Raw genomic sequence first — 26,808 nt, 5'->3', positions numbered from 1 at the left:
TTTGTTTAGCGTGATTAATCGGTTAAATTGATGTTAAAGCAATCCCTGTGAGACCGACCTCGTATTTGCATATATTACTACAATTAATTCGTGCACTTGCGAATTTAATTTGATTTAAATTAATCTCTTGTTTAGATTAGTTAAAAAGGAAAACTAATGAAAAGAGCTTGAAAACTTTGAGTTTTAACGATAAGGATAAAATAAATGATAAACTGGATAATACCATGATTGACTTTTTAGTGTAAAAATATGATTTTTCGTTAAAGTAAACATCAGCACCACATGCATTTCGTTAAAAGTCCCTAGTTTAAATTTACATCATTTCTCACAGCAAAAGACGGAAACGGCGTCAAGGCAACATCAAGCGGGCGGAATCTGTTCCCTTCGAAACTCCATTATACCAGAAGGAGACGCACCCAAAAATACGACGAATAATAAAATAGAATGATTACTAGTCTATGACAGATAATAGATAATTAATAAAATACGGAGTGATTACACTAATTAAGCAGTCGATGTTTCCAAAAAATAAAATTATAATGAACACGGAAAAAATAGAGGGAAAGGGATGCGGGTTCCCGAAGAACTTAAGAACTTAGGATATCTACGCTACCCTCAGTACTTTCATCTATGGAGAATCAAAATAATACCCGCCCCATTCAGTTCAAGAAGCGGCAGAGGAGACTGGCTTTTATACTTACACTTACAGTTTGTCAACCTAAAATACAGTTAGGAACGGAGGATGGATGAGTTCTATCTTATTAAGCTAAACGCTGCTGCAGATTTTGGCGCCGCGTGGTTGGAAAAACTGAACACTATTACCCGTCTGAATCTTCTTAGCTCATTCAATATAAAACCTCAGAGCTAGAGACCTCTCCAAATGGAAGGTTCAGATCAGGTAGCGAAAAGGCAGTGTCTCGGCTCCCAAGCTCTTGTTGTACCTTGGAAGAAACATTTGAAGGACAGGAGCTTTGTGAAGTGCCAGCGTTATTGCAATGAGCACTTGTTGTCATTATCGGAGTAGTGTAGCCAACTGCATTTATTTGCTCATTTTGTTGCCAAATGGCTTCACCAGACAGTACAAGTGTCGTAGCTTTCATTTTTGTCTGCGGCAATTGCAACTCAAGCTGTAACCAAAACATAAAACCGCTGTTACAATACGTGTTATACACTGATATTCCTGAAAATGTAAATGATTGCATACTTGGTTCTTTGTCGTCTCACAAATGATCAAAAAGCAAATCTACACCAAGCTATCATTGGCATAAAGAGTCTTACAGGAAAAACAAAAAGAGAAGTTACGTAGTAATTTGTTCACGAGAAGCATCCGTATACATGCATAAAAAAATGTCAACCCTCAAGAAAAGATGAAGGACTGCATCATGATTCATGCAACAGGCTGGTCACTGATGCATAATATATATTATATACATAATGTCTACACGTACGTATTCTGAGACAGGTGGACTTCCTACTTAAGCACAATGGGATGGGAAAAGTTTTGCATCGATGTTAAAAGTTTTGATACTTAATTTTTACCATGATGGAAACTCTAAGCAGATGAAACTACAAGTCTAGCACTTTCGACATCAGCACCCTTAATGGCACAATAGAGGCCACAAAATGCAGACTTCAATCACTCCCTGAAATGACTAAAAGCTATAGAATCATGGCAAATAGTACATAAAAAGAGAGAAACTGGCAAATTACGCATCAAATTATCCTATAGTGAGGTTTATTGTAATCCAATTAAGAACTTAAATGCCCACATTTCACAAAATTATCGGAGTGTTTATTTTTAAATAGCTAAAATCTCTCCAGTTACATAATAGCTTTTTGTTTCAGAACAAAGCCAGATAAAGGTTGAGCAACTGATGTCAGCGGAAGTTAACAAATATAGACATAACAAATAAAATCTTGGACTAGTTTTCAACATTGCTCGTATCAAATAATCAAATTGAGAATACGATAAAATATGCACAGTGATTTAGGTACGAGCGATAAGCCATGTTGTGTTTAAACTTTAAACATGTGAATCCGTTATGACTTTAAACTGTAAGTTTCATGAAAATTTTAAATCTAAGTTTGATTTTAAATGTATATCATAAATGCATACATATTTAGAGCATAAGTAGTAACAGTCTAACAGAACGTTCACCTTCACTTTTTTCAAGCTTTCATTTGTGGCCCTTTGCTTCTCAACAGTGAGGCATAGCACTGCCAATTCCTGCTCAGAGAATGAATTAAAGAAATCAATGTACAGGTATCTCCACGATGACATATTGGAACATATAATGCAGTATCTTTAAGACGTACATTTTTCAAATTTCTTCTTTCCTTCAACAGCAGACTCTCCTCCTCTTTTAATTCTGCTAACGTCTGCATGCAGCCACTAGATTTTAGTACTACACTATGAAATATGAGTCCAACAATTATTCAGCACACCACCACGAACAAACCAAAGAAAGAACAAGGGAGGCGAAATGTGCAGTGTTAAAATACCTAATTTCCCCAAAAATGCCAAGATAATGGCAGTTAGGTCTGTCAAATATTCAATCCCAACAAAAGCTTTACATATGGAAATAAGTATTAGCTACTCTGCTTCATTCACATTTGTAAAGCAATCTCAAGATAATACTCCTATTGAATTTTCCCAAAACAAATCCACGGGCATACATACAATTAGACTGTTTGCATACTTTATAGGAATATTTTTAGCATTAGGAGTCTAAGATACTGGTCAAAGAAACTACTGAAATGCAACCACTGAGTAATTTATTCCTAGGATATTTACGACGTAAAAGAAAGAGATCCTAAGTTTAAGCCCCGTCAAGGTCACTCGTTCATAACTTTTTGTATGATCTGCTCAGTAAAGATATCTTACTTGTGACTTTCGGATACTGATTACCATTAAGAATTAGAACTTTTTGTGGTTTGAGCCTTTGAACTAAGACTTCAATTAGCCTTAATACATTAACTTAATTGGACTTTCTTTCGTTTAAGCCAAATAGGTCATAAGCTTTCCACGAATATTGTACTTGTACATACATTGTGGAAATAGTTAACGGTATATTTACCTTCTTCTTTCTTGGCCTCTTGAAGATGGTTAATTCACTTCTAACAGCAACCTGCACCCACGGAACATAACACAACCCAATTTTAGTCAAACAAAACATTTCTCGTTGCACAGTACAAAACATTTCTCCACTGACTTTCTCTTGACAATGTTAAAGTGCGTTTTCACTTCTGTATTCATATTGTGACAATTTCAAATGAGCAGCCCTCACTTTGTGAGAACTTCCCATTCCCTTTTTCATTTAATTTATCGAGCAATTCACGTCTCAGTTTTCGACCCAAATGTACCTAATACAATCATTCAACCTACCAAAAATTAAAAACTGAGGACCCTAGAGGACACCAAACAACAGCAAATTCAAATTATAACAAATTGGGAGAGATGTCAATACAGTTTAATATTGTTATTTCTCTTCCCTGGTAAGTAAGACTTAAGTTCGATTCTCGCCTAAGATGAATTCAAATCACATTATTATGGCTAGCCTATGTGAAGCTTAATCCACTTCCCTACCTTTTAACGTAAATAATATCGGTTGTTGAAAAAATAAAACCCCAAATGGGAGAGACAATCAAAGAGCCACTTGTACAGAGACTCTCACAATTTTTTAAAATTGTCTTCAATATTTTTATATCTTTCCTTAGGACCCCACCGTAGCATTAAAAGGATAACATGCGAGGCTGTCCCTTACGATCACGTGACAGACAGCCTGATTTTAATGTCTTACCCATTTGACCGTGTTACCTACCATTCGATCCTGAGTTAATGAAGAAGATTCTCCTTATTCATATTGTTGAATTTTTATTCAACAACTACAATTATTATAATTTTAAAAGAATTTCTGTTTATAATCGTTGAATAAAAATCTAACGATCCACGATGATGAATCATGAAGACCTACTCTATTAGCTCAGAAGAGTCCAAACCTGGATCCAAGCTCGACCTCGTCCTTTTCTATTTTCATTTTTTTTTTTTTTTTGGTAAACGGCTCGACCTCATCTTTCCATAAAAAGGAGTGCTGCCGATCAAGCTGTCATCTGAACACGTTAAAATAGACATATTTCTTTGTCTTATTTTAACTCGTATAAACGACGTCGCAGGCCACTGATTCGATTTGGTCGTTACCATGCGTCTGCAGGAAAAGCCAAACTGCGGCCGACCACACCCAATGATTTCCACGTCACTGCACAACCACTACCAGAACCACACCAAACCACAACGCGCAGACCCATTTTGCCACGATGACACGCTATCGATAAAGCAGGTCATCATTTTTCTCTCTTCCCAAACTGCCCTCGTAGTTTAACGTACGGTTTGACTTTTTGAGGCCGAATTTCGTCATTTCGACTAAAACTTAACCGGGGGTTTCGGAGTTGGGGACTGTTTGTTTGCTACCCAACTGTGTGGGCGCCCCTATTAACCCGAAGGGCTTAAGCTTAAAATGACCTCACAAGAATGTTTTACTTGACTAAGACACCATCATTCATTTATCTTTTTAAAGTAGTGTTTAATTACAAGCTCACGCTACCTAACTCGGTCGAGGGAGGGGGTTGTACACAACAGTTTATGGGGTTGGCCGAGACCTTGTTCAATGACGAAAATGTCACCGATGAGAAGGGTATTTTGGGGTTTCCAGCGGAATAAGCGTGACAGGAGCGGAAAAGGAGAGAGAAAAAAAAAACGTGAAAGTGTCATCGACTCCTCTGACTCCATATGCTTTGAATGGAAGTCGCCCTTTTTTATTCCTCTGAAAAACCCTAAAGAATCTAGAAAATTTGAAAACACGGAAGGTCATGAGGGCATTTCAGTACACAAGATATTGACAATGGTAAAACGACAGCGCCCAGTTCGAACGACCGCCGAGCAGGGAAACCGTCCGGCGTGCGAAACGACCGAATTTCCCTCGGCGGCCACCATGCATCCCCATGCAACATAGGGCTATAATTGTCAAAAGGAAAACGACCGATTGGAAGCCCCCTCTACAGAAACAGAGAGAGACTGACAGATCACCAAGCCATCCTATCCGATTCCTGAACCACTCCCGTGTAAATACCACACCTTTCCAGGGGTATTTTCGTCAATTGAAAAATCCAAAAAAAATAAAGTAAAAATGCAAAAGAACAGCCACCGAACCAAAACCCGACCCGACCCTAATGAGTGACAGTGACAGAGATATACGGACCTTAGATCTCGCGGTATCGGTCGGCTTAAGCGGCTTGCTGGATTCTTCTGAACCGTCGACGCAGCCACCGCCGCCGCTAACCGAAGTGGCCCCGCTCCAGGAAAGAGGCGTGGTGGGGCTGGCCCTGGCGCCGCTCGACTCACCCTTCTTGCTCTTTCTTCCCTCAGCAGCGACGTCGTCGGCATGATGGTTACGTGGCACGTTCCTGGAACGGCGCTGCCTTACGCTCCACCGCAAAGTTGGAAAGCCGTGAGTACTACTGCGCTTCGACGGCGGAGGCGGCGCGGCGTGCTTGAGGCGGAGAAGAAGATCGACGACCGCCACCTCGTCGTTCATGGCGAGCTTGACCCAGCCGTCCTGACCGTCGTCAGCAGGGGAACTCATAGTGTTGTCACTGTCGGTTTTTTGCTTCTCCGGGTTTTTGCAGAGAGAGAGGAAGAAGAAGAAGAAGAGGGTGGGGATAGAGAGAAGGCGGAGAAAGAAAATCTTTTTCAATTTTATGCGGGTTTGTTTGTGTGCGCAGAAAGATGAAAAGGAGGAAAGAACATAAACATATATATATCTATAGATACACACACAAACTCACAACTTTTCCACTTCTTCCTCTTTGTGTCGATTTTTCTTTTTTTTCTTTTTTCTGTTTTTATTTTTGCTGTCGATCTTTTTCTCAATTCTATGGGTGGGCCTCCGGAGTGGGAACACGTGGCAGTTCTTGACCAACTTTGCGTGGCTTTTTTTTTTTTTTTTTTTTTTTTTGTTAATGGTTTTGATGTATGACACTAATTTATTTAGATAGGGTTTGTAGGTGTAGATTGGTTGAGGTGTGTGGGGTAGACGCGCTTGGGGCCGGAGGTGAGTGAGGACTAAGAATTGGGGAAGATGTAGAAGATGTGGCATTGATGTAAACAATCACATCATTTAAAAAATTTGCAAAACTTAAGGAAATGAAGGATAAATATTCCTCCTTATATATCACAATTATCATTTAATTAATTAGTTTTTCTTAATTATTAGTTTATTCAATAATGAACTAGCCTCTCTACACGTGTGCGTGCGAGTGGCATTTTTGCATCACGAGCGCTGCGCGCCATAAAGATGTGTTGTTTTAGATATTCTTATATTTCTTAAGTGATTATTTTATAAATTGTGTTTGTGTCCATCACAACAATTTCTTATTATTTTCAATTTTTTATTATGTTCAATCATCTAACTTAGTCTTTTTGCACCTGCCCATTGTACCCAAAAATGAAATTTATGAATTGTAGACTAACCAATCCACCTTTTTTTTTTTTTTTTTTTTTTTTGCTTGCTAATTATTATGGTGTCTTTTTTTTTGTTTTGTTTGGCTGATAGAATTTGAATTCACGAAATGAGCTATACTTGATCATTATTATGACTTTGGTAATTAAGTTACTCAGTCTAGTTAGAATTTTGTTATCTCCATCAGTACCATTTTACCCTTATATATTGTACAGAAGAAGATCAAGAGTTAGGTTCCTTAAACTCTCATATAAAAAATAAAAAAATATGCTTAATTATTTAATGTTGTATAGAAAATATGAAATGATCAATATATTTTGTAACATGAGGATTAGTGGCTGTATTAAAAGGGTGCACAACAATATTTTTTTATTATGGTGGACAAAAAGGTATTATGGGCAATATTTGGCGTCATTCGAGCAGGTTGGCAGATCATTTGTTCAATGGTTGTGTGAATGGGATAGTTGATGCAGTTAGAGGAGTGAGTACATAATTATGGGTGTGCCATTTTGGGTTGGGACTGAGATGTTCAACATTAGAGCATGGGCCAGGCTACGTAGTTCCAATTGCTTGAGTTGAAGAAAGGTTGATGATATAATGGTGTTACCGTACAATCATCCCATCATTCCAAAGTGATAATGGTGTTATCGCATGCCATATTGTCATATTGCCACATTTGTTGAATAATTTAGGAGCATATATTCCATCCAATTTGCACATATGTGAGTAATCTCTCATACATTTTTACTATTTTTTCTTTAAAACAACAACGAAGATAAAATGGGAAAACATATACTATTTATAAATAAAAAAATATTAAAATATGACATGTAATTTGATTTCTAAATACATATTGACAACACTTAATGTCCTTAAATCAAAATGTTTCAGATTCATAAGTTTTCAATCAAAGTCATAGGCTAGCTAGGGATGAACTCCTAATATATGAAGCAAAGCAAAATATGGACAACATGTACATATGTAAACATAGCGCCTACGTGTGAAATCAAAGCCATGCTTGCCACCCATTTGCTTGCACTCGATGCTTTAGATTTTCATGGTTAATCTGCAAGCAATGATGATAAAATAAGAAGTCTAACTATAATGCACAATCTCAACTATAAAGATTGTAAGCAACTTAACCTAAATACCTTTAAGTTTGACAATTTTCTCATGGCAATACTTTTACTCCAGTTACTTGTAGAATACTGAAAGATAAATATATTTGTCAAGTTTGAGGTAACCAATTGTAACCATATTTACAAAATTAAATAATAAGAAATATTACCTTAATCTTGTACTTCAACCTTTGTATTTTGAGACGGGTGTGATGTGACAGCCCGTCCCGAAAATATCAAAAACGTACGTGTGAAAAGACTACTTTGCCCCTAGTTCGCTTATTTTACGTTATTGGTTGTTTTTGTGTTGTTGGCATGCTTTAAGCCACACACACCTTCCCACACACCTCACACTCTTTCTCTCCTGTTTCCCTGCTCCTCCCCCGTGTTCCCATTCCTCCCATTTTCTTTGAAAACGTACGGACACACACTTAAGCACACTAAACACCAGCAGATCGAAGGAACTAAACCCATATTCGAGCTCGTGAGGTTGGGAGGAGTGCAGCTATACCATTTTCAGGTAAGAAAACCATTGTTTTCACGTCGATTTCACAAAGTCCGATTTGGGGTATTAGTCATGCACACGTGATTTCTCACGTTTTAGGGAAAATGAAGCTTGTAGGTAGCTTGGTGAGGTCCCAAGGAGTCTCGGAGTAGTTCGTTTGAAGGAATTGGACGTCTGGATCGCCGTATTCGAAGTTGGCCGGAATTGGAGTGTGGTGACAGGTGAGATCTCGTGGTTTTTAACCCTTAAAAGTGGTATATTCGTGTTCTCCTAGGTCTAAGCTTCAAATTGGTAGTAATTTTGTCAAATTTGGGTGAAAAACGAACGAGATATCAACGTTTGAAATTTTTCCAGTTTTCCGGCGCCGTCGCTCGCCGGAGAAGGAGACGGAATATTCCGTCAAGTCTGACGGAATATTCCTGACGCCGTTAACGGAATCCGTTAGAACTAACGGAATATTCCCTACGGCATCAGTTGACGCCGTCAGTGTGGCAGGCACGTGCCTGCGCGTGGCCGGCGCGTGTGGCCGTGCCTTGGCCGGCGCGTGGGGGCGCGTGCGGCGGTGAAAAATTATTCTAAAAATATGGGGATGTTCATGAGGTTGAGTAGGTCACGTTGGTATATTCATATCCTTCATTTGAGCAATGTATGAGAAGTTATTACGAGAAGTTGGTTATGTGCTTTAAAATTAACGTTTTTATAGTTGTTTCGCATATAGGTGATACGTATCCCGAGGACGAGCGTGGTCACTCGAGGCAGGGGGGCTACGACCCTTCCACTTACCAGTGAGTGGGCTTTTGGTTTTCCGTATATACCTATATACTATATTTTCCCAGAATTGATTTAAATGTTTATTAGTTATATGCCATGCATTATATTATCGTTGGTTGTGCATTGTTAGTACATTATTAGTTGCATATATATACATATGCATATTGGGTGCTGTGGACGCACAGGTGAGTGCCAGGTAAGTGTTATTCATGTTTACATTCAGTAGCGATTCGAGATGCTTAGAGAGCTCATAACCTGCATCCCCGGTGTTAGTTTATTTTTCTGGGAAGTATACAGGTTTTACGGCAAGGGGTTAGAATGTATTTTACTAAATGGTTTTCGAAAAGCTTTGTTTTTGCCCACTCACGCTTTTGTTTTGCGCCCCTCCAGGTTCTAGTTGTCTAGCAGGTTCGGTGGTTTCCCAGAGGGCTTTCCCGGCATTTCTGACAGACACTCACCAGCGTTGGGTCACCTTCGGGTGTACTGTTGTCGTATCACTTTCTTTTGGACTGCTGTAGGCTTCTGCTCTGAACTTAGCGTCTCACTTTCGCTAGCACTTGTTTTTATTAAATTGTATGCTAGTTTTAATTATTCGTACTTTTTATTACTATTTTATTAGCTTCCGCACTGTGCACGTGGCTACGTCACTTCCACGAGATGGCCAGCACGCCCTGATCTCGGTCGGGGTGTGTCAGTTTGGTATCAGAGCCTAGTTTGGCAGTCCTGTATTTTTGTGAGTATTTTAATGGTTTTGGTGTCTTCTATCAGAATTATGCCGCCTCGTCGGTAACCACGTCGTTCTTCTGAGTCTAGCTTCCCCGATGTTGCCCAGCTGGGGGAAGTTATTGCTATAGCCCTTCAGTCAGTGATGCGCCCTCCCCAGAGGACTCCTCTGGAGACTATGTACAATCTGAAATTGGATAAGTTCGACGGTAATGAGGGTCACGAGGGCGCAGAGCGATGGTTAGAGCACATTGAGAAGACTTTCCGTGTGTTGCACATTCAGGGGAACCTTCCTGTTGAGAGGTGGGTCGAGACGACCTCATGGTTTCTGGGTACGGAGTCTGCAGCCTGGTGGGAACAGGAGCTTCGTCATTTGACTCCAACTGAGAGGACTGATTGGAATGTTTTCAAAGATTTGTTCAAGAGGAGGTTTGTGCCTCCTGAGTACATTGATCGTAAGAAGCAGGAGTTCACCGAGCTGAGACAGCGGAAGATGACGGCTAATGAGTACTATCGCAGGTTCACTGATTTGTCTCGTTACCATCCTGACGTTGGTGGTAATCCGGCGGAGATGCTTCGTCGTTTCCGCCTAGGTACTAAGAAGAAATGGCGTTCGATGGCGACTACTACCCACTGTGAGACCTACCAGGATTTCTACGAGATATTGTTGAGGATTGAGGACTCAGAGAACATGTCGAGCGAGAGTGAGGAAGAAGAAAAAGATGGCAATCAGAAGAAAGATGACAAGGGTAAAGGTCAAGCGTCGCTCGGGCCTCGTAGAACTCAGAACTTCAAGAGGGGTGGCGCTAGTTCGAGTTCTTCTAGTGGGGGCTTCAGTGCCACTGGACAGAGACGAGGAGGTAGATTTTCTGGTGGCGCTCGAGGCCAGAGACAGGGTGATGGTGGTCGAGGCAGAGCTCCAGTTTGTCGCAGATGTAATAACCGGCATTTCGGCGAGTGCAGGCGTGGCAGCAGTGGTTGCTTCACGTGTGGACAGTTGGGACATCGGGCTGCGAATTGTCCCCAGAGTCAGCAGCAGAAGCCGCAGCAGACTTTCATGCCACCACCTGCACCGATCCAGCAGATTCAGGGTCCGAGTAGTTATGGCCAGGCAGGTCGAGGTGGTGTTTACCACTACCAGGGTGATGCTGTCCCTTATGCCCCGGGACAGTATCAGTATCCCCAGGACCCCTATTCTCAGAGTGGTTATCCTCTGTATCCTGGCAGTTATATGCCGTATCCTCCAGCTTCTGCAGGCGGTTCTCAGTGGTTTCAGGGAGGACAGTTTCAGCCAGGAGAGATTGCTACTAGTAGTGCAGGGTCTTCAAGGCAGTCTGGTCAGCCCAGTCAGGGGCGTGGTACTCAGAGTCGTGGTGGTCAGACGAGCAGAGGTCGCGGCGGACGACAGCAGGGTCAGGGGCGTATTCACAATATTTCTTTGCAGGATGCTCAGAACAACCCGGATTTGATCATGGGTACGTTAAATATTCTTGGTTATTTTGCTAGAGTATTAATTGATTGTGGAGCTACACATTCTGTGATTTCTCATACATTCGTTCAAGTGACGCAACCTCGCCCCACACCTCTAGGGTACGATTTAGAGTTCGTTATGCCTAGAAGAGAGAGATGTATTGTAGATCGTGTGTACCCAGGATGTCCAGTGATAGTTGAGGGTGTTGTTTTGCCAGCTGATCTTATCCCGTTAGATATTGTTGACTTTGATGTGATTCTGGGCACAGATTGGTTGCATTTTTACCGTGCCAATATTGATTGTTACGGGAAAATAGTTACGTTTCACCGTCCTGGACTACCTGTGGTTACTTTCGTGGGTGAGCAGAGTGGGGTGAGACATGGCGTTATTTCGGCTTTGCGAGCAAAAAGGTTGTTGTCTAAAGGTTGCCAGGGGTACCTAGCTCATGTGGTGTTGGATGAGGCCGTTTCTAGCAGAGTTGAGGATGTGAGAGTGGTCAGACACTTTCCTGATGTTTTCCCCGAGGATTTACCTGGTTTACCACCAGATCGAGACATGGAGTTTACCATTAAGTTGCTTCCAGGTACTAATCCTATTTCTTTGACTCCTTATCGTATGGCTCCTGCGGAGTTAAGGGAATTGAAAGTTCAGTTGCAGAAATTAGTGGACAAGGGTTTTATTCAGCCTAATACTTCGCCTTGGGGCGCTCCAGTATTGTTTGTGAGAAAGAAAGACGGAACTTTGAGGCTGTGTATTGATTATAGGCAATTGAATCGGGTGACGATTAAAAACCGTTATCCATTGCCTCGTATCGATGATTTGTTTGATCAGCTTCGAGGCGCTTGTGTGTTCTCCAAGATTGACTTGAGGTCTGGATATTATCAGCTGAAGATTAGTAGGGATGATGTTCCTAAGACGACGTTCAGGACTCGTTACGGTCATTACGAGTTTCTGGTTATGCCATTTGGGCTGACGAATGCACTAGCTGCTTTCATGGATTTAATGAACCAAGTGTTCCAGCCATACTTGGATAGATTTGTTATTGTCTTCATCGACGATATTCTGGTGTATTCTAAGTCCAAAGCAGAGCATGTTCGACATCTTACCTTGGTGTTGAAGAGGTTGAGGGAACACCGATTGTATGCTAAGTTTAGCAAGTGCCAGTTTTGGTTAGATCAAGTTGCGTTTTTAGGGCACGTCATTTCTGCTCAGGGTATTCTGGTTGACCCTCAGAAGGTTACAGCTGTGGAGAGTTGGGAACAACCGCGAACCGTCACTGAGGTGAGAAGTTTCCTTGGTTTGGCGGGGTATTATCGGAGATTCGTTAAGGATTTTTCGGTGATTGCTTTACCACTAACGAGGTTAACAAGGAAGGATGTTAAATTTGAGTGGGATGATAAGTGTGAGCAGAGTTTCCAGCAGTTGAAGCATTGTCTCACTCATGCACCTGTTTTGGCACTCCCGGACGATAGTGGTGATTTCGAGGTTTATAGTGATGCTTCCTTGAATGGTCTTGGATGTGTGTTGATGCAGCATGGTAGGGTGATTGCTTATGCTTCACGACAATTGAAACCTCATGAGTTGAATTACCCTACACATGATTTGGAGTTGGCCGCTATCATCTTTGCGTTGAAGTTGTGGAGACATTATCTTTATGGGGAGAAATGTAAGATCTTTAAAGATCATAAGAGTCTTCAGTATCTTTTTACTCAGAAGGAACTTAATCTTCGTCAACGGAAGTGGATGGAGTTGCTCAGCGATTACGACTGCACGATTGATTATCACCCGGGCCGTGCGAACGTAGTGGCTGATGCACTTAGCAGGAAGTCTCAGGGCCGTATCAATGCGTTGTACGCTAGTCGTATTTCTCTTTTGGCGGACTTGCGTTCTACGGGAGTGAGGTTAGAAGCAGAAGACCGAGATGTGGCTTTACTTGCTAATTTTCAAGTTAGGCCAATTTTGGTTGATCGTGTGCTTGAAGCTCAGGTAGCTGATAGGGAGACTCAAGAACTAATTCAAGCTCGAGATCGAGGAAGGAGAAGATACCTCAGAGTTCGTGATTCGGATGGCATGTTGATGCAAGAGGGTAGAATGTTCGTGCCTAATAATTTGGAGTTGAAGAAAGAAATTCTCGATGAAGCACATATCTCGGCTTACGCCTTGCATCCAGGAGCTACTGAAATGTATCATACCATTCGACCATTTTATTATTGGCCGGGTATGAAGAGGGAGATAGCCGAGTATGTGAGTAGGTGTGCTGTTTGTCAGCAGGTTAAGGCGGAAAGGAAGAAGCCGTTTGGGTTGTTGCAGCCGCTCCCCGTTCCAGAGTGGAAATGGGAAAATATCACTATGGATTTTGTGTACAAGCTTCCGCATACACATAATGGATTTGACGGCATTTGGGTGATTGTTGATCGGCTCACTAAATCGGCACATTTTATTCCTGTGAGAGAGAAGTATTCTTTGGGCCGCTTAGCGGAGTTGTTCATCTCGAAGATTGTGAAGTATCATGGTGTCCCTATGAGTATTGTCTCGGATCGTGATCCAAGATTTACATCGAAGTTTTGGGTGGCTTTTCAGGAAGCTTTGGGCACGAGACTACTTTACAGTACGGCGTATCATCCACAGACGGACGGACAGTCAGAGAGAACTATTCAGACTTTGGAGGATATGTTGCGAGCTTCAGTGTTACAGTTTGGTGATGCTTGGCACCAGCGGTTGGATTTGATGAAATTTGCCTACAACAACAGCTTTCATTCGAGTATCGGCATGGCGCCATTTGAGGCGTTGTATGGTAGATCTTGTTGCACACCGTTGTGTTGGTCAGAGGTTGGAGAAAGAGTCTTAGTGGGTCCGGAGATTGTTGAGGAGACTACTCAGAATGTTCAGGTAATTAAGTCTAACCTGAAAGCAGCACAGGACAGGCAAAAGAGTTTAGCAGATCGGCATGCTACGGACAGAGTGTACGAGGTTGGCGATTGGGTATTTCTGAAGCTTTCACCGTGGAGAGGAGTTGTGCGGTTTGGAAAGAAAGGTAAGTTGAGTCCCAGGTACATCGGACCATACATGGTCACAGAGCGAGTTGGTGAGGTAACTTACAGGTTGGAGTTGCCTCCGGAGTTGGCTAGAGTGCACAACGTTTTTCACGTGTCTATACTTCGACATTATGTTGCTGATTCGTCTCACGTGATACCTCCTCAACCATTGGAAATTAATCCAGATTTGACTTATGACGAGGAACCGGTGACGATCATCGATTGGAAGGAAAAAGTTCTGAGGAACAAGACGGTGAACTTAGTGAAAGTTTTGTGGAGGAATCATTCAGTCGAGGAAGCTACGTAGGAAACAGAAGACCGGATGAGGGATTTGTATCCTCAGTTGTTCTTTGACCACTAGGGGTTGTTATTGGTTGTTTTGAATTTCGGGACGAAATTCTATTAAGTTGAGTAGGTTGTGACAGCCCCTCCCGAAAATATCAAAAACGTACGTGTGAAAAGACTACTTTGCCCCTAGTTCGCTTCTTTTACGTTATTGGTTGTTTTTTTGTTGTTGGCATGCTTTCAGCTACACACACCTTCCCACACACCTCACACTTTTTCTCTCCTGTTTCCCTGCTCCTCCCCCGTGTTCCCATTCCTCCCATTTTCTTTGAAAACGTACGGACACACACTCAAGCACACTAAACACCAGCAGATTGAAGGAACTAAACCCATATTCGAGCTCGTGAGGTTGGGAGGAGTGCAGCTATACCATTTTCAGGTAAGAAAACCATCGTTTTCACGTCGATTTCACAAAGTCCGATTTGGGGTACTATTCATGCACACGTGATTTCTCACGTTTTAGGGAAAATGAAGCTTGTAGTAGCTTGGTGAGGTCCCAAGGAGTCTCAGAGTAGTTCGTTTGAAGGAATTGGACGTCTGGATCGCCGTATTCGAAGTTGGCCGGAATTGGAGTGTGGTGACAGGTGAGATCTCGTGGTTTTTAACCCTTAAAAGTGGTATATTCGTGTTCTCCTAGGTCTAAGCTTCAAATTGGTAGTAATTTTGTCAAATTTGGGTGAAAAACGAACGAGATATCAACGTTTGAAATTTTTTCAGTTTTCCGGCGCCGGAGGCTCGCCGGAGAAGGAGACGGAATATTCCTGACGCCGTTAACGGAATCCGTTAGAACTAACGGAATATTCCCTACGGCGTCAGTTGACGCCGTCAACGTGGCAGGCAAGTGCCTGCGCGTGGCCGGCGCGTGTGGTTGTGCCTTGGCCGGCGCGTGGGGACGCGTGCTGCGGTGAAAAATTATTCTAAAAATATGGGGATGTTCTTGAGGTTGAGTAGGTCACGTTGGTATATTCATATCCTCCATTTGAGCAATGTATGAGAAGTTATTACGAGAAGTTGGTTATGTACTTTAAAATTAACGTTTTTATAGTTGTTTCGCATATAGGTGATACGTATCCCGAGGACGAGCGTGGTCACTCGAGGCAGGGGGGCTACGACCCTTCCACTTACCAGTGAGTGGGCTTTTGGTTTTCCGTATATACCTATATACTATATTTTCCCAGAATTGATTTAAATGTTTATTAGTTATATGCCATGCATTATATTATCGTTGGTTGTGCATTGTTAGTACATTATTAGTTGCATATATATACATATGCATATTGGGTGCTGTGGACGCACAGGTGAGTGCCAGGTAAGTGTTATTCATGTTTACATTCAGTAGCGATTCGAGATGCTTAGAGAGCTCATAACCTGCACCCCCGGTGTTAGTGCTTCCGCCCAGAGTAGGGCACAGTCCTTCACGTGATGTTCACCTCCCGCACCACACGCTCAACTTGGATCCAAGTTAGGTGCACAGTCCTGTCGTACAGACCACATTAGGTGGTTCCGACTCGTAGGTGACCCGCGATTATTCGCACAACCTTCACGTGATCGTAGCACTAGAGCGTATATATATGTTACACCCAGGCCTGTCGTACAGACCACTTTAGGTGGTTCCGACTCGTGGGCAAGTTTAGTTATTGAGTTTGAGATTTGAGCTCTACATGCAGCCGTACAGGTCACGTTAGGTGACTCCGGCTGTCAAATTATTTGTTATTGTTATGATTTATACCTGAGCACTTGCATTTCATTCTAAGGTTTCGTCATGGCATATTCTTGAGCATGATTGGCATATCTATATACATACGTATATATGTTTATTTTTCTGGGAAGTATACAGGTTTTACGGCGAGGGGTTAGAATGTATTTTACTAAATGGTTTTCGAAAAGCTTTGTTTTTGCCCACTCACGCTTTTGTTTTGCGCCCCTCCAGGTTCTAGTTGTCTAGCAGGTTCGGTGGTTTCCCAGAGGGCTTTCCCGGCATTTCTGATAGACACTCACCAGCGTTGGGTCACCTTCGGGTGTATTGTTGTCGTATCACTTTCTTTTGGACTGTTGTAGGCTTATGCTCTGAACTTAGCGTCTCACTTTCGCTAGCACTTGTTTTTATTAAATTGTATGCTAGTTTTAATTATTCGTACTTTTTATTACTATTTTATTAGCTTTCGCACTGTGCACGTGGCTACGTCACTTCCACGTGACGGCCAGCACGCCCTGATCTCGGTCGGGGTGTGTCAGTGATGCTTGTAAAACTGACAAAAAATGCAATTTTATTTATATTTGAAAATTGAATGCAATTTGAATTTATAGTATACTTTTGTATGAAAATAAGAGAAGACTTACCGTATTTAGAAAAGTTGTTTGGCCACTGTTAATCTTTTTTCTGCACCCATAAATTGTTTTATTTTATTTTATAATATGAGATAATTAATTTGTAGAATGATATAGAGAATGCCATTAAAAATAAATAGGTAAGAAATGGTGTTGTACCTTATTTGTTGGACTTTATTCCAAATACGTATGATTTGAGGAGTTGGTTGAAGGTTTTAATTCTTCCACAGCCTTTTTCATGCGCCACCTATATATTGAAGGTATATATAATGTTAGATTTCTTGTAACAAATTTGTATATAATTTAGGATACATATTGCTCATGCTTCTTCTTTTTCCACTCTTTGAGAATCAGTTGGCTTAGATCAGTAGTTTTTACTCCGACAGATATCTCCCAACCAGGTGTAAAAATAGAGACACGTCTGTTTGAGATCTTATCAATAGGTTCCTTCTTCATTTTTTGTGGGTATTCTTGTAAATATCCTAAGAATGAAAACAAATAATTTTTAAAATTACCTTAGCACACTTATAGCACATTAAGATAATCAAAAGTGAAACTCATAATCTGACCGAAATTTTAAAAAACACACAATGAAGATTTCAAAGGAAGAAGTTAAAAGAACCCATATGAAGCTAAACCTGGATATTCATACAATTACATATTATGCTTACATGAAAATGTGTAAAATGAGTACAACCATTCAGGAAACAAGTGAAAAAAAGAAGCTTACACCTAGATTAATTTCCTTTTTACGCCTGGGGAGAGGGAGTGGGAGAAGAATGGCAAAGCAAAAAAGCGAAAAAATTGAAATAAAGAAGAATGATGACTCGGGCGTTGCTTAATACCCGTTTTATCCTACGTTGGAGTGTGAGAGTCTGTAAAACCAAGCAACAACTGTTGAAATTTCAAATCTCGTTACTTGTTTGTTCCACGATTGGTAAATTCCAGAGACTGATTTGTAGAAGAAATTCGATTCAATAATCCTGTGAAAATGCATGAGAAGATTAACATTAAGGAATAAGGAGCAGAGAACAAAACACAAAAGATTAACCACAAAAGAAATTTTATTACCGACTTTCTCAAAGGACCAGTTCTTGTTGGTTTTTTTTTCCAATTTCATCTTCTCCAGCAAAACAATTTCAATTTGTTCTCTTCAGATTCTCTCTTTTATTTTGTGTTTTATTTAGCTCTTCCCGCAAAACTGCTTCATATGATCATATCCCACGTTCGCTTTTATTTCCATGCACGTTCGCGTTCCACAGAACCGCTCAATCCCATTGCATGGCTACCGCTCCCATAATCCCATTGCACGGTTCAAGCCTTCAACTGTAGAATAGCAGTTCTAACTGTAAACGAATTAGGTTTCTTTTTATTTTTTTATATTTTATTCAATTACTGAAAGCAGTTGGAAAACTGCAATATCTCCCAAAGTCCCATGTTTCCTTCCAACATTTTTTTCATTTTTCGTTTTTTTTTTGCTGCATCTATTTATCTACTTTTTTTTTTTTTTTTAAATTCTTTTTTCAAATGAAGATCAATATATATATATTTTTTTTCTACATCGACATTTTTAGACTACGGGGATGAAGAGTTCAGTTAAGCCATATAATGGGCAGCCTAATTTGGTATTGAATTCGCCATCCACGAGATTCAAACCTAAAACCTCTCACTTCCAAGTGAAGAGGAATACCATCAGATCGTAGTACTGAATGACAAATAAAGATCAATTTGCAATATTGCATTGATCAGTTACTCACTACGTGGACTTTTGACCAGTATTGGTTTGAAATTCCATTTTCTTTTTTATTTATTTATTTTGATTTCCAATACAGCTTTTTTTTAGCTATGATTTTTTACCAGTTTGTCCTCATTTTTTGAATTTTTTGGGTTTTGATGTGAAAGAAACAAATGGGCATTTTTGGCATTCTGGAAAGCTTCACCAAACTGGCCTTCTCCCTTTATATATATAGATTAAATTTAAAAATCTAATTAATTCAAATGATATGGATGTCCACATCAAATGTCACTTAAGATAGTATGAAAATGTGATACAAAAATATGGTATGAATGACATTACTCGATGTTTGTCAGTTGATGATGCGACGCGTTTGGCTTCGGATGTTGGCAATTCCTTTTAGTTTTATTTTTTAAACTTTAATTGTCAGATTTTTATCACGATAGGTTCTTGAAATAAGGAAAGTGATCTTTTCCATCAAGTGATCCGGACTTTCCAAATTTCATCAAATGGCTAAAAAATATCACAACTTTTAATAGGTCAAAACAAGTGGGCCGTTTGATGAAATTTGGAAGGGTCGATCACTTGATCCGGTAATCTCGATGGAAGAGATCCAGAAAGGATCTCTTTCCTTGAAATTATTAGTGATCCAGACGGTATTGGTGGAAGAGATCCAAAGACCATATTTTTCCTTGAAATTATATATTTTAATTAAAAGTGGCCTCTAAAATAGGAAGGTCGTCAACTTGATCTCTAAGAGCAAATTTACCTTTTTTAGGAGAGTAAGGGTAAAGAAATTACTTTTACTATTTATTTTAAACCGTAATTATTTTTGTGCACGTCCACTTGTTTGAAAAGAGGGAGATGATAATTGCTCAAAGTGCTTATCTAACGCGCTTTTATTATACCCGTTAAGTAATTTTTCTCTAGTAATTTATTACGTTGTGCTTTAATATGTATTGTTGGTCAAAATGACTTAGTTGGTAAAATTATTTAGCTTTGACCTAAAAGTGTTGATCTTTTAAGAAATTAAAAGATGAATGAAATTGGTTTTGTGGAGGTATCGCAAAGTCAAGAAAGGAATTGGATTTTATTTTCAAGAGTAGCTTCATTTCCTATTGGCCTAGCCCATGAGACAATTGATTTCTCAAATTAAAAGCAGATGACTATTGGCTAGGTCATGGAAAAGAAAAAACAAAAAGAAAAGGTATAAGAGTACTTCCATGATGGGCAATGAAACCCATTGTCTTGCCCCTACTTCCCCCCAAACCCCCAAAAAAAAAAAAAAAAAACCCAAAACCCTCTAGCCTACTCGGGTAATTGGGCTCAAGGCAAGCTCGAGAAAGAAGTCAGGCGAAAGTCCACAGCTCGAGCCCCTGGATGGATGTAACGCAAGGCTGACGTCATGCTTCAGGCACATATACACGAACGTGGGGGTGTGTCTCTGATAACGTTTTCAGAAGGTAGACCCCACGTGGTAGCCCACTCAATTACTGTTGCATTGGAGCAATGCGACTGCTTCTAGGCCGTTGGATTTCCAAGGTTAAAAAATTTCAAACCTTGCCCAACGACTAGTGACATGACACAATCTGGACCATTTGATTTTCAGATCAACGGTCCACATTTTCGGGTTTAAAAAAAATTAAAAAAATAAAGAAATTAGAAATGTTGTCGTTAGGCCACATGTCACAATTTGGATGTTGGATTTCAATTTTTTTAATATCCAATGGTCCAAATTAATTAAGTTAATAAAAATTCAAAAAAAAAAAAATCAAATTTTTTAAAATTATATAATTTGTATAAATAGCTTACTGTTATCTTCCACCTTACACCACATTTCAATATTTCTCTCAAATTTCCATCTGACCAAAAGACCCTTTTGACCCGAGGGAACCCACAGACCCAAACCCCCATTCTCACTCTTCCGCTCTCTGCCTATTTCAGCGACGTCAAAGCCAGCCTCAGGCAACACCAACAGCAGCAACAATCGCCGCCGCCGCCGGAACAGAGTAGACCCACTCCTCAAAATCCGTCATGTACAAACCCTTCCCCATCCGGGACCTCCAAAGTTGCTTCCTTGGAAGAAATCCGCAAAAACCTCTCCGAGTTTGGGCGCGGATCCTCCGTGCCGGACCCCACAGAATCAGGCCCTGCATTTTCGCAACATTCTTCTACGGCTTCAGGTTTCCCACAGCAAATCTCTTTTCAAGAGCTCTACAAGAGAAATGTGCTTGGCAAGGCCGAGGGCGGCAATGCCGATAGTGACCGGAAGCTCTCTTTTGATACGATTCGAGAGAGTTGGAGGAAGATAAATAATCCCAGTGTGCAAAATGATAGAAGGACCCTTCGTCATTGTCGCAGTATACGGAGAGTTTGCGCCAGAAGCTGAACCAGCCGAATGTGATCGGAGGGATTGGCACTCCTTTGCCATGGTCAATTTTCGATAAGGAGTTAAGAAAGGAGAAAAATGCAGAAATGGCTGGAATGAAATGAAGACGGATTTCGTGAAGATGTACTGGGGGAGAAGTTGAGGAAGTTGAGGCCGGATGAGAAGGGGCAAAACTGGTTTTCATTGCGGGAGTTAAACGAGAGGCTGATGAAGTTGAGGCCGCCATTGGCAACGTTACATTCCAGGATTTACGGGAAAGCTTGGTGAAGTTGCAAAGGTCGGACCAGGAAAAGGCAAAGAAATCATCGAGTAAGTGAGCAGTTCTCTGCAGGAGTTCTTTTTTGTGTTGTGTTATTTGAAAAGTTCACTTTTTGAATTAAACAGTTTGATCGCTGAGATGTTGTACTGATGGAATGGGATGAAATTGTTGTGCTACTTGCATTATAGGGGCCACAATTCTGTATCGCTAATTATTGAATAAGAACCATTAAAATTATATTTGGATTTAGTTCCAAAGTTTGTTATGACTGTAATAGCTCCAGGCTTTATAGTATTCTGTTGTTTGCGTACTAGATTTTCGTTTGTTACAGAAGTCATAGGTTTAAGTTTACTTTCATACTACACGTGAAGATTTTCTATGTTTGGAGTAAGTTAGATGTGCTACAGATATAGTGATCTTACCCAACTGAAGCATATTCGCGCTCTTCCCAGTTTGATTAAAATTTGAAGACGGGGCCTAGGTACAGGAATTGGCTTAAGTTCTGTCTTCTGTTTTCTTTCCAAAGAGAAGTGCTGGATTATCACAATGTAAAGTAAAAAAGTGAATTAACAAATTTCAGCTTGTTGATTTGTATGTTTTAAATTTACAGTTAAAGATACAACAAAAGTTTCAAATTATGTTGCTCGATCGATTGTATTTGATGAGTATCTTGCAATTTACTGATTGATTCTGTTTTTGCTGCAGTACAGAGAATTGATATCTTGTCACATATAAGTCGAACTCCTAACTTTATGCTGCAACCTCCAAAGGAAAATTTGGTGGAAAAGGCAAGTAAAGATTCACGTAATTTAGATACTAAAATTGTCCTTTCTCCACCTTGTGCTATGGTGTTGTCCTCTATTAATCAGCCTTCATAACAACCCATAGTACGCACGACTGCCTTGTTATCACTTGAGAGGTCTTATTGAGTTAATGTTGTATGCTATCTGTTGGAAAGGTCAAAGAAATTTTGGTTTCACTTAATAGATACTTGAATTGTTGTGGTTCTCACACGAAATAATTCCACATCGCAAATTTTGTTAATTTTGATCAATAGTTTGGTGCCTAATACATTAATAAAATGTTTATGCAGTATTTCCATCCAGATAACATGTCTTCTGCAGAAAAACTGAAGCTTGAGCTTGCCAAAGTTAGAGATGAGTTTAAAATGTCAGAGTCGGATTGTGGTTCTGCTCGAGTTCAAGGTATCAGTTTCGATTTTGGGTTCATTACACTCTTTTATTTGTAGAATAATGACTTTTACTGTCAATGAGGTGTTTTTAGGTGGAACTCTAGGAACAAATAAAAAACTCAGTTTTGATTTCGGGTTCATTACATTTTTTATTTGTAGAATAATGAATTTTTCTGATTTTCTTCTCCATCATACAAGTGTTCTATCTTTATCATTGGCACATACATTCAAGCTAATGTTTGAATTGTCCAGAAATTTAATTCTTTTTTCTTTCAGGTTTTCAGTTGACTTGCAAACAATCTTTCAATCTCCTTTCACCCATAACAAATTTGTTATCGTTTGAAAGTTTTCTTCCTTTGTGCTGTCACATTATACAATTCCTGGAGAAGAAAAAGGTGAGAAAGGTTACAATTTGCACGAAGGTTTGCATCGCAGGGTTGTGTCCACTTATTATTTTAATGGGTGATAGCCCCCTTTACTTTTGCTTTTAGCAAATAAACATCAGTACAATAAAAAATATTTCTAGGCCCCTTTCCATCATCAATGCAGCTAACTAAAGATATTAAACAGACAAATAGGAAGAAATGTTTTATGTTTTTGGATTTACATGTATTGAAAATTCAAGAGTTTTAGAGATGTATTTAGATGGTCTGTGGGGTTCAATAAGGGTGTTTTAAGTTCGTAGATTCTACAGAAATGTCATTGGCTTGAATCCGTCCCCTCCGTTTAGGGCCATTTGTTGAGCTGGAGTACTGCCAAAATGGTTTTCTTTGCTTGGTCTTTGGTGTGGGGGTGTCTTCACCTTTGAAATTTCAGGAAGTGGAGGTCTTCTTAGGTAAATATTTTGTATCTGAAAAAAATTGCTAGGAATCAGTTGACCACTTTCTGCTATACTCGAGTTCAGAGTTGTGTACTTTCCTCCTCTTCTATGTGGTTCAGTTGGTTATGTCTGGCTCAATAAAAGGTTTTCTTTGGCAGACGGCTCCCTTGTGTATATGAAGAGAAAGAAACAGTAGACATTTTTAGAATACGATCCCAATTGGGGTCCTTTAAGCATTCCAACCTGCACTGAACAATTGTTACGGTCTCCATTGAAGGGGAGAAAAAGAATAAGTTGAAACTGGGATTTGTTATTTTAGCTGTTAAACGAGTTAAAATGGTTTATGGCCTAGAACTTAGTTAAAGAGAAAAAATCTTCAACCCTATACCCCTTTGCTGGTGAAAAATAAAGTGTTTAACTGTGCTGAAATTAGTAAGTTCATAGCATGTTTACCCCTTCTAACACGACTTGAAGGTTAATAAACATTTTGTTTTTTTGGTTGCTCTGCAGTGGCACAACTGACAACAAAAATCATCTATCTTCAGTTTTACTCAAAATGGTCACTATGGAACCAATAATCTTCCGTTTTATGCTTTCATGTTCATATTTTAAAATTTTATTGTCATGCTAATAGTCCAGGTAATTATTTAGTAGTTCGACTCATTCTGTTTCTAGTGCGTAATTTATGTGGTACAACTTTGACTTGTGGGGTTTAAGATAGTTTTGTGAAGTTTAATAGTCCACAGTAATTAGAGATAAATTAATGGTTGGCATGTTGGGTGGATCAACGTAATGTAGCTTATCCTAGCTGTTACTCTGAAACGTTGACCTTGAAAACAAATGTTGACACTAGTTCTGTGCAAATATCTAGGTGCTGGTGTATTTGGGTTTACACTCTATGATTTTCTGGTGATTCTGTTTTCCAAATTCCGCTCTCTTCTAAATACAAAGGGGAGTACATAGACATTTGTAAATACATATCTAACACTCGGACACCGACATACATGTCTGGTACATACTTTGCCCCTCCCCATCACTCTATAGCTGTTGTAGTTATTGTTAGCCTTATTTTTTCCCCCATCTTCACTACTGTTTACATAGATTGGTGAACTTAAACCTCACTGGAGCAGAACCTACTCAGGTTTACTCGATAGATATGGTTTGTGAGTGATTATACGCCTTTGGAATCTGTTACTGCCTTGTACCCAATAAAGGAATTGAGTCATCAGGGTTTACCTTGTGACCAAAAATATAAAACCATATACTGGTGTTGGATTTTAGGATACTGAATGTGTGCCAAGTTGGTTTATTACTCAATATAAAAACTTTGCATATTTGTTTTGTGTAGGACAAGCATTCTCTGAAGGGTCTTCAAGCGATGGTGCAGCAGAGGAAGAGGTTATTGAAGTATCTTCGAAGAACTGGGATTCTTACTGCCTTGTTCTCTCTAAACTTGGTCTCCGGTACAAGGAAAATCACAAGAATTAGACCAGTCGGCACTCTCTGTTTCCTCAGCATTTTGATTCGTGCCTGGTCAACTATTATTTTTTCCAGTTGTGTAGGGAATAAAAGTGAAATTGAAGGTCCATACTAGTTTCAGTTTTACTTTTTCCCTCATTGTGAATAAGTAGCTCATGTATTTTCCATTAGACATGACGGTTATGTTCAAGTAATAGAGTGTTTAACTGACGCAAGCATTGCTGCTTTCTGTTCCGATGGTTTGTCTTTGTAAAGAGTTGCTGTAAATTTATCTACCTCAGCTTTTTGCAGTTCTTCACCGCTCCCTTCATCCCTCTGAGGTCAAACTGCCGCTGCCTGCCAAGTTCAATATCTGTAGGCTGGGACATCTTTTTCCGATCATAGCCAACGCCTCATCATCGATTCCAGAATACATCCAACTCAATACCTTCAACTTGGGAAGTTCAAACTCAAGGAGTAAACAAAGGTTCTTCCTCACTCTACCATTTATCACCAATTCCCTAATCTCAGAGCATCTCTTCAGTACTTGTACAATGCCGCTTTCTGTAACTCCCTTGCAGCCGCGCAAATCGAGCACTTCCAAATTGGGGAAAGTAGATGCAAGACTTGTCAAAAAGGCATTGTCTATTGAGCTATTTTGAGCCAAGTTCAGAGATTTGATTTGATTGTTTGCCGTACAATCGGTTTCAATGTTTTCGTCCCCATTATTTGTTCCTGCCATTTCCATTGTATCTGAAACCACACAGCTTGTTACGAGGATATAGAAGGTGATATCAGTCACGTTATTGTTCCTGCCATTGCCATGTCCTTGTCTCCAAGAAAATGTGCTTTGCATCTATGATCTACCATCTTAATTGGATTCGGTACGCATGATGTTGTATGGTTGGTTGCAAGTGAATGGTCTTAAGCTTGATTCTCGACAAAGACGAATTTGTACTATATTATTGCTAGCCTATTGTGAGGTTAAGTTCATCCTCTTCTTCTTAGTATAGATAATGTTGTTATATATATATATATATATATATATATATATATATATATATATATATATATATATAGTTATAATGACTTTTTATTCATTATTCAATCAAAATTTTGAAAAATATTTCCATATTTGTTGCTGGCCGTTTTTTATTATTAATATCTAACCTATCTATTAATAAAACTTTGGTTGTCAACCAAAACTCCAGAAAATTACCATTTTAACCCCCGCACCAAAATTGAACTCAAATAAAAATTAGGGGCAATATAGTATGAATATAAATTTGGCCGTTTTTTACCGTAACCTCACAATCAGGTTAGCATAGCATGCCTTATTTAAAAATTAAAAAAATAAAAAGTATTCCCACGATAGAAGAAATTGCTCATTATTATCTCAATTTTCTTCATTGTTTTAATTTTTTAATTTTTTAATTTTTAATTTTTAGAATTTTAAAAACTAATCCCACTTCTTGATTAAAAAAAAAAAAAAAAAAAAAAAAAAGAAATGAAAGTGTTCACACAATGTGTGCGGACACCTGCTAGTCTCTATCTATGTATAAAGCCAGAAGGCAAAAAGATGAATCATTCGTAATCCCAAAATTACCCCTCCTTAATTAATATTTTGAAATAAAATAATTTATCTATACACATAAAGTCAAAAAGGCCAAAAAGATGAATCATTTATAATTCAAAAAATACCCCTCCTTAATTAATATTTTGAAATAAAATGATTTAATTTAAAGAAAATCCCAACTAATATAATAAAACTACCCATGTAGTAGATAGTAATTTTCCTTTAATTTAAAAAAAATAAAAATAAATGAATAAAATTACAAGTTAAAAAAAAAAAAAAAAAACATGTAACAGAGGCTAGTACCTCACTAAGTTTAAGTTTTTTTTTTTTTTTGAATAGATGATGTTATGTCACATCCCGGTCCGGGGCGGATCACTTCCCGGACCCACTCCACCACCGTAGCACCATATTGTCCGCTTTGGGCTTACCATTCCCTCACGGTTTTGTTTTTGGGAACTCACGAGCAACTTTCCAGTGGGTCACCCATCATGGGATTGCTCTAGCCCCCTTCTCGCTTAACTTCGAAGTTCTTACGGAACCTGAAGCCAGTGAGCTCCCAAAAGGCCTC

At 39.6% G+C, this 26,808-nt stretch overlaps 1 protein-coding gene and 1 non-coding gene across 2 annotated transcripts; one reads left to right on the top strand and one right to left on the bottom strand.

The window, feature by feature from the left end:
* Positions 1 to 459: 459 nt before the first annotated feature.
* LOC137740241 (uncharacterized) lies at positions 460 to 5,850 on the bottom strand. Its single transcript, XM_068480088.2, has 5 exons — positions 5,256 to 5,850; positions 3,078 to 3,128; positions 2,317 to 2,379; positions 2,159 to 2,227; positions 460 to 1,127 (listed from the first exon to the last, which is right to left on the bottom strand). The coding sequence occupies exons 1-5, from the start codon at positions 5,637 to 5,639 to the stop codon at positions 846 to 848; spliced, it is 849 nt and encodes a 282-aa protein (XP_068336189.2). The 5' UTR covers positions 5,640 to 5,850; the 3' UTR covers positions 460 to 845.
* Positions 5,851 to 9,795: 3,945 nt separating this feature from the next.
* On the top strand, positions 9,796 to 25,661 carry LOC137740043 (uncharacterized). The gene is made up of 8 exons (XR_015967030.1): positions 9,796 to 11,044; positions 20,420 to 21,244; positions 21,900 to 21,982; positions 22,288 to 22,399; positions 22,663 to 22,781; positions 24,555 to 24,789; positions 24,977 to 25,151; positions 25,246 to 25,661. It is a non-coding gene; the product is annotated as an uncharacterized LOC137740043 (transcript).
* The last annotated feature ends 1,147 nt before the right edge of the window (positions 25,662 to 26,808 follow it).

The sequence above is a fragment of the Pyrus communis genome, chromosome 9, assembly GCF_041283825.1.
Source record: "Pyrus communis isolate YQ-2024b chromosome 9, ASM4128382v1, whole genome shotgun sequence".
Lineage (NCBI taxonomy): Eukaryota > Viridiplantae > Streptophyta > Magnoliopsida > Rosales > Rosaceae > Pyrus > Pyrus communis.
This window is presented reverse-complemented; position numbering and strand designations above follow the sequence as displayed.

Coding starts and splice junctions, on each gene's coding strand:
- LOC137740241 (XM_068480088.2), bottom strand. CDS start 5,639: ATGAGTTCCCCTGCTGACGACGGTCAGGACGGCTGGGTCAAGCTCGCC. Junction 2,228..2,316: donor AAAGAAGAAATTTGAAAAAT/GTACGTCTTAAA, acceptor TTCTCTGAGCAG/GAATTGGCAGTGCTATGCCT. Junction 1,128..2,158: donor AAAGCTTGAAAAAAGTGAAG/GTGAACGTTCTG, acceptor TTTTGGTTACAG/CTTGAGTTGCAATTGCCGCA.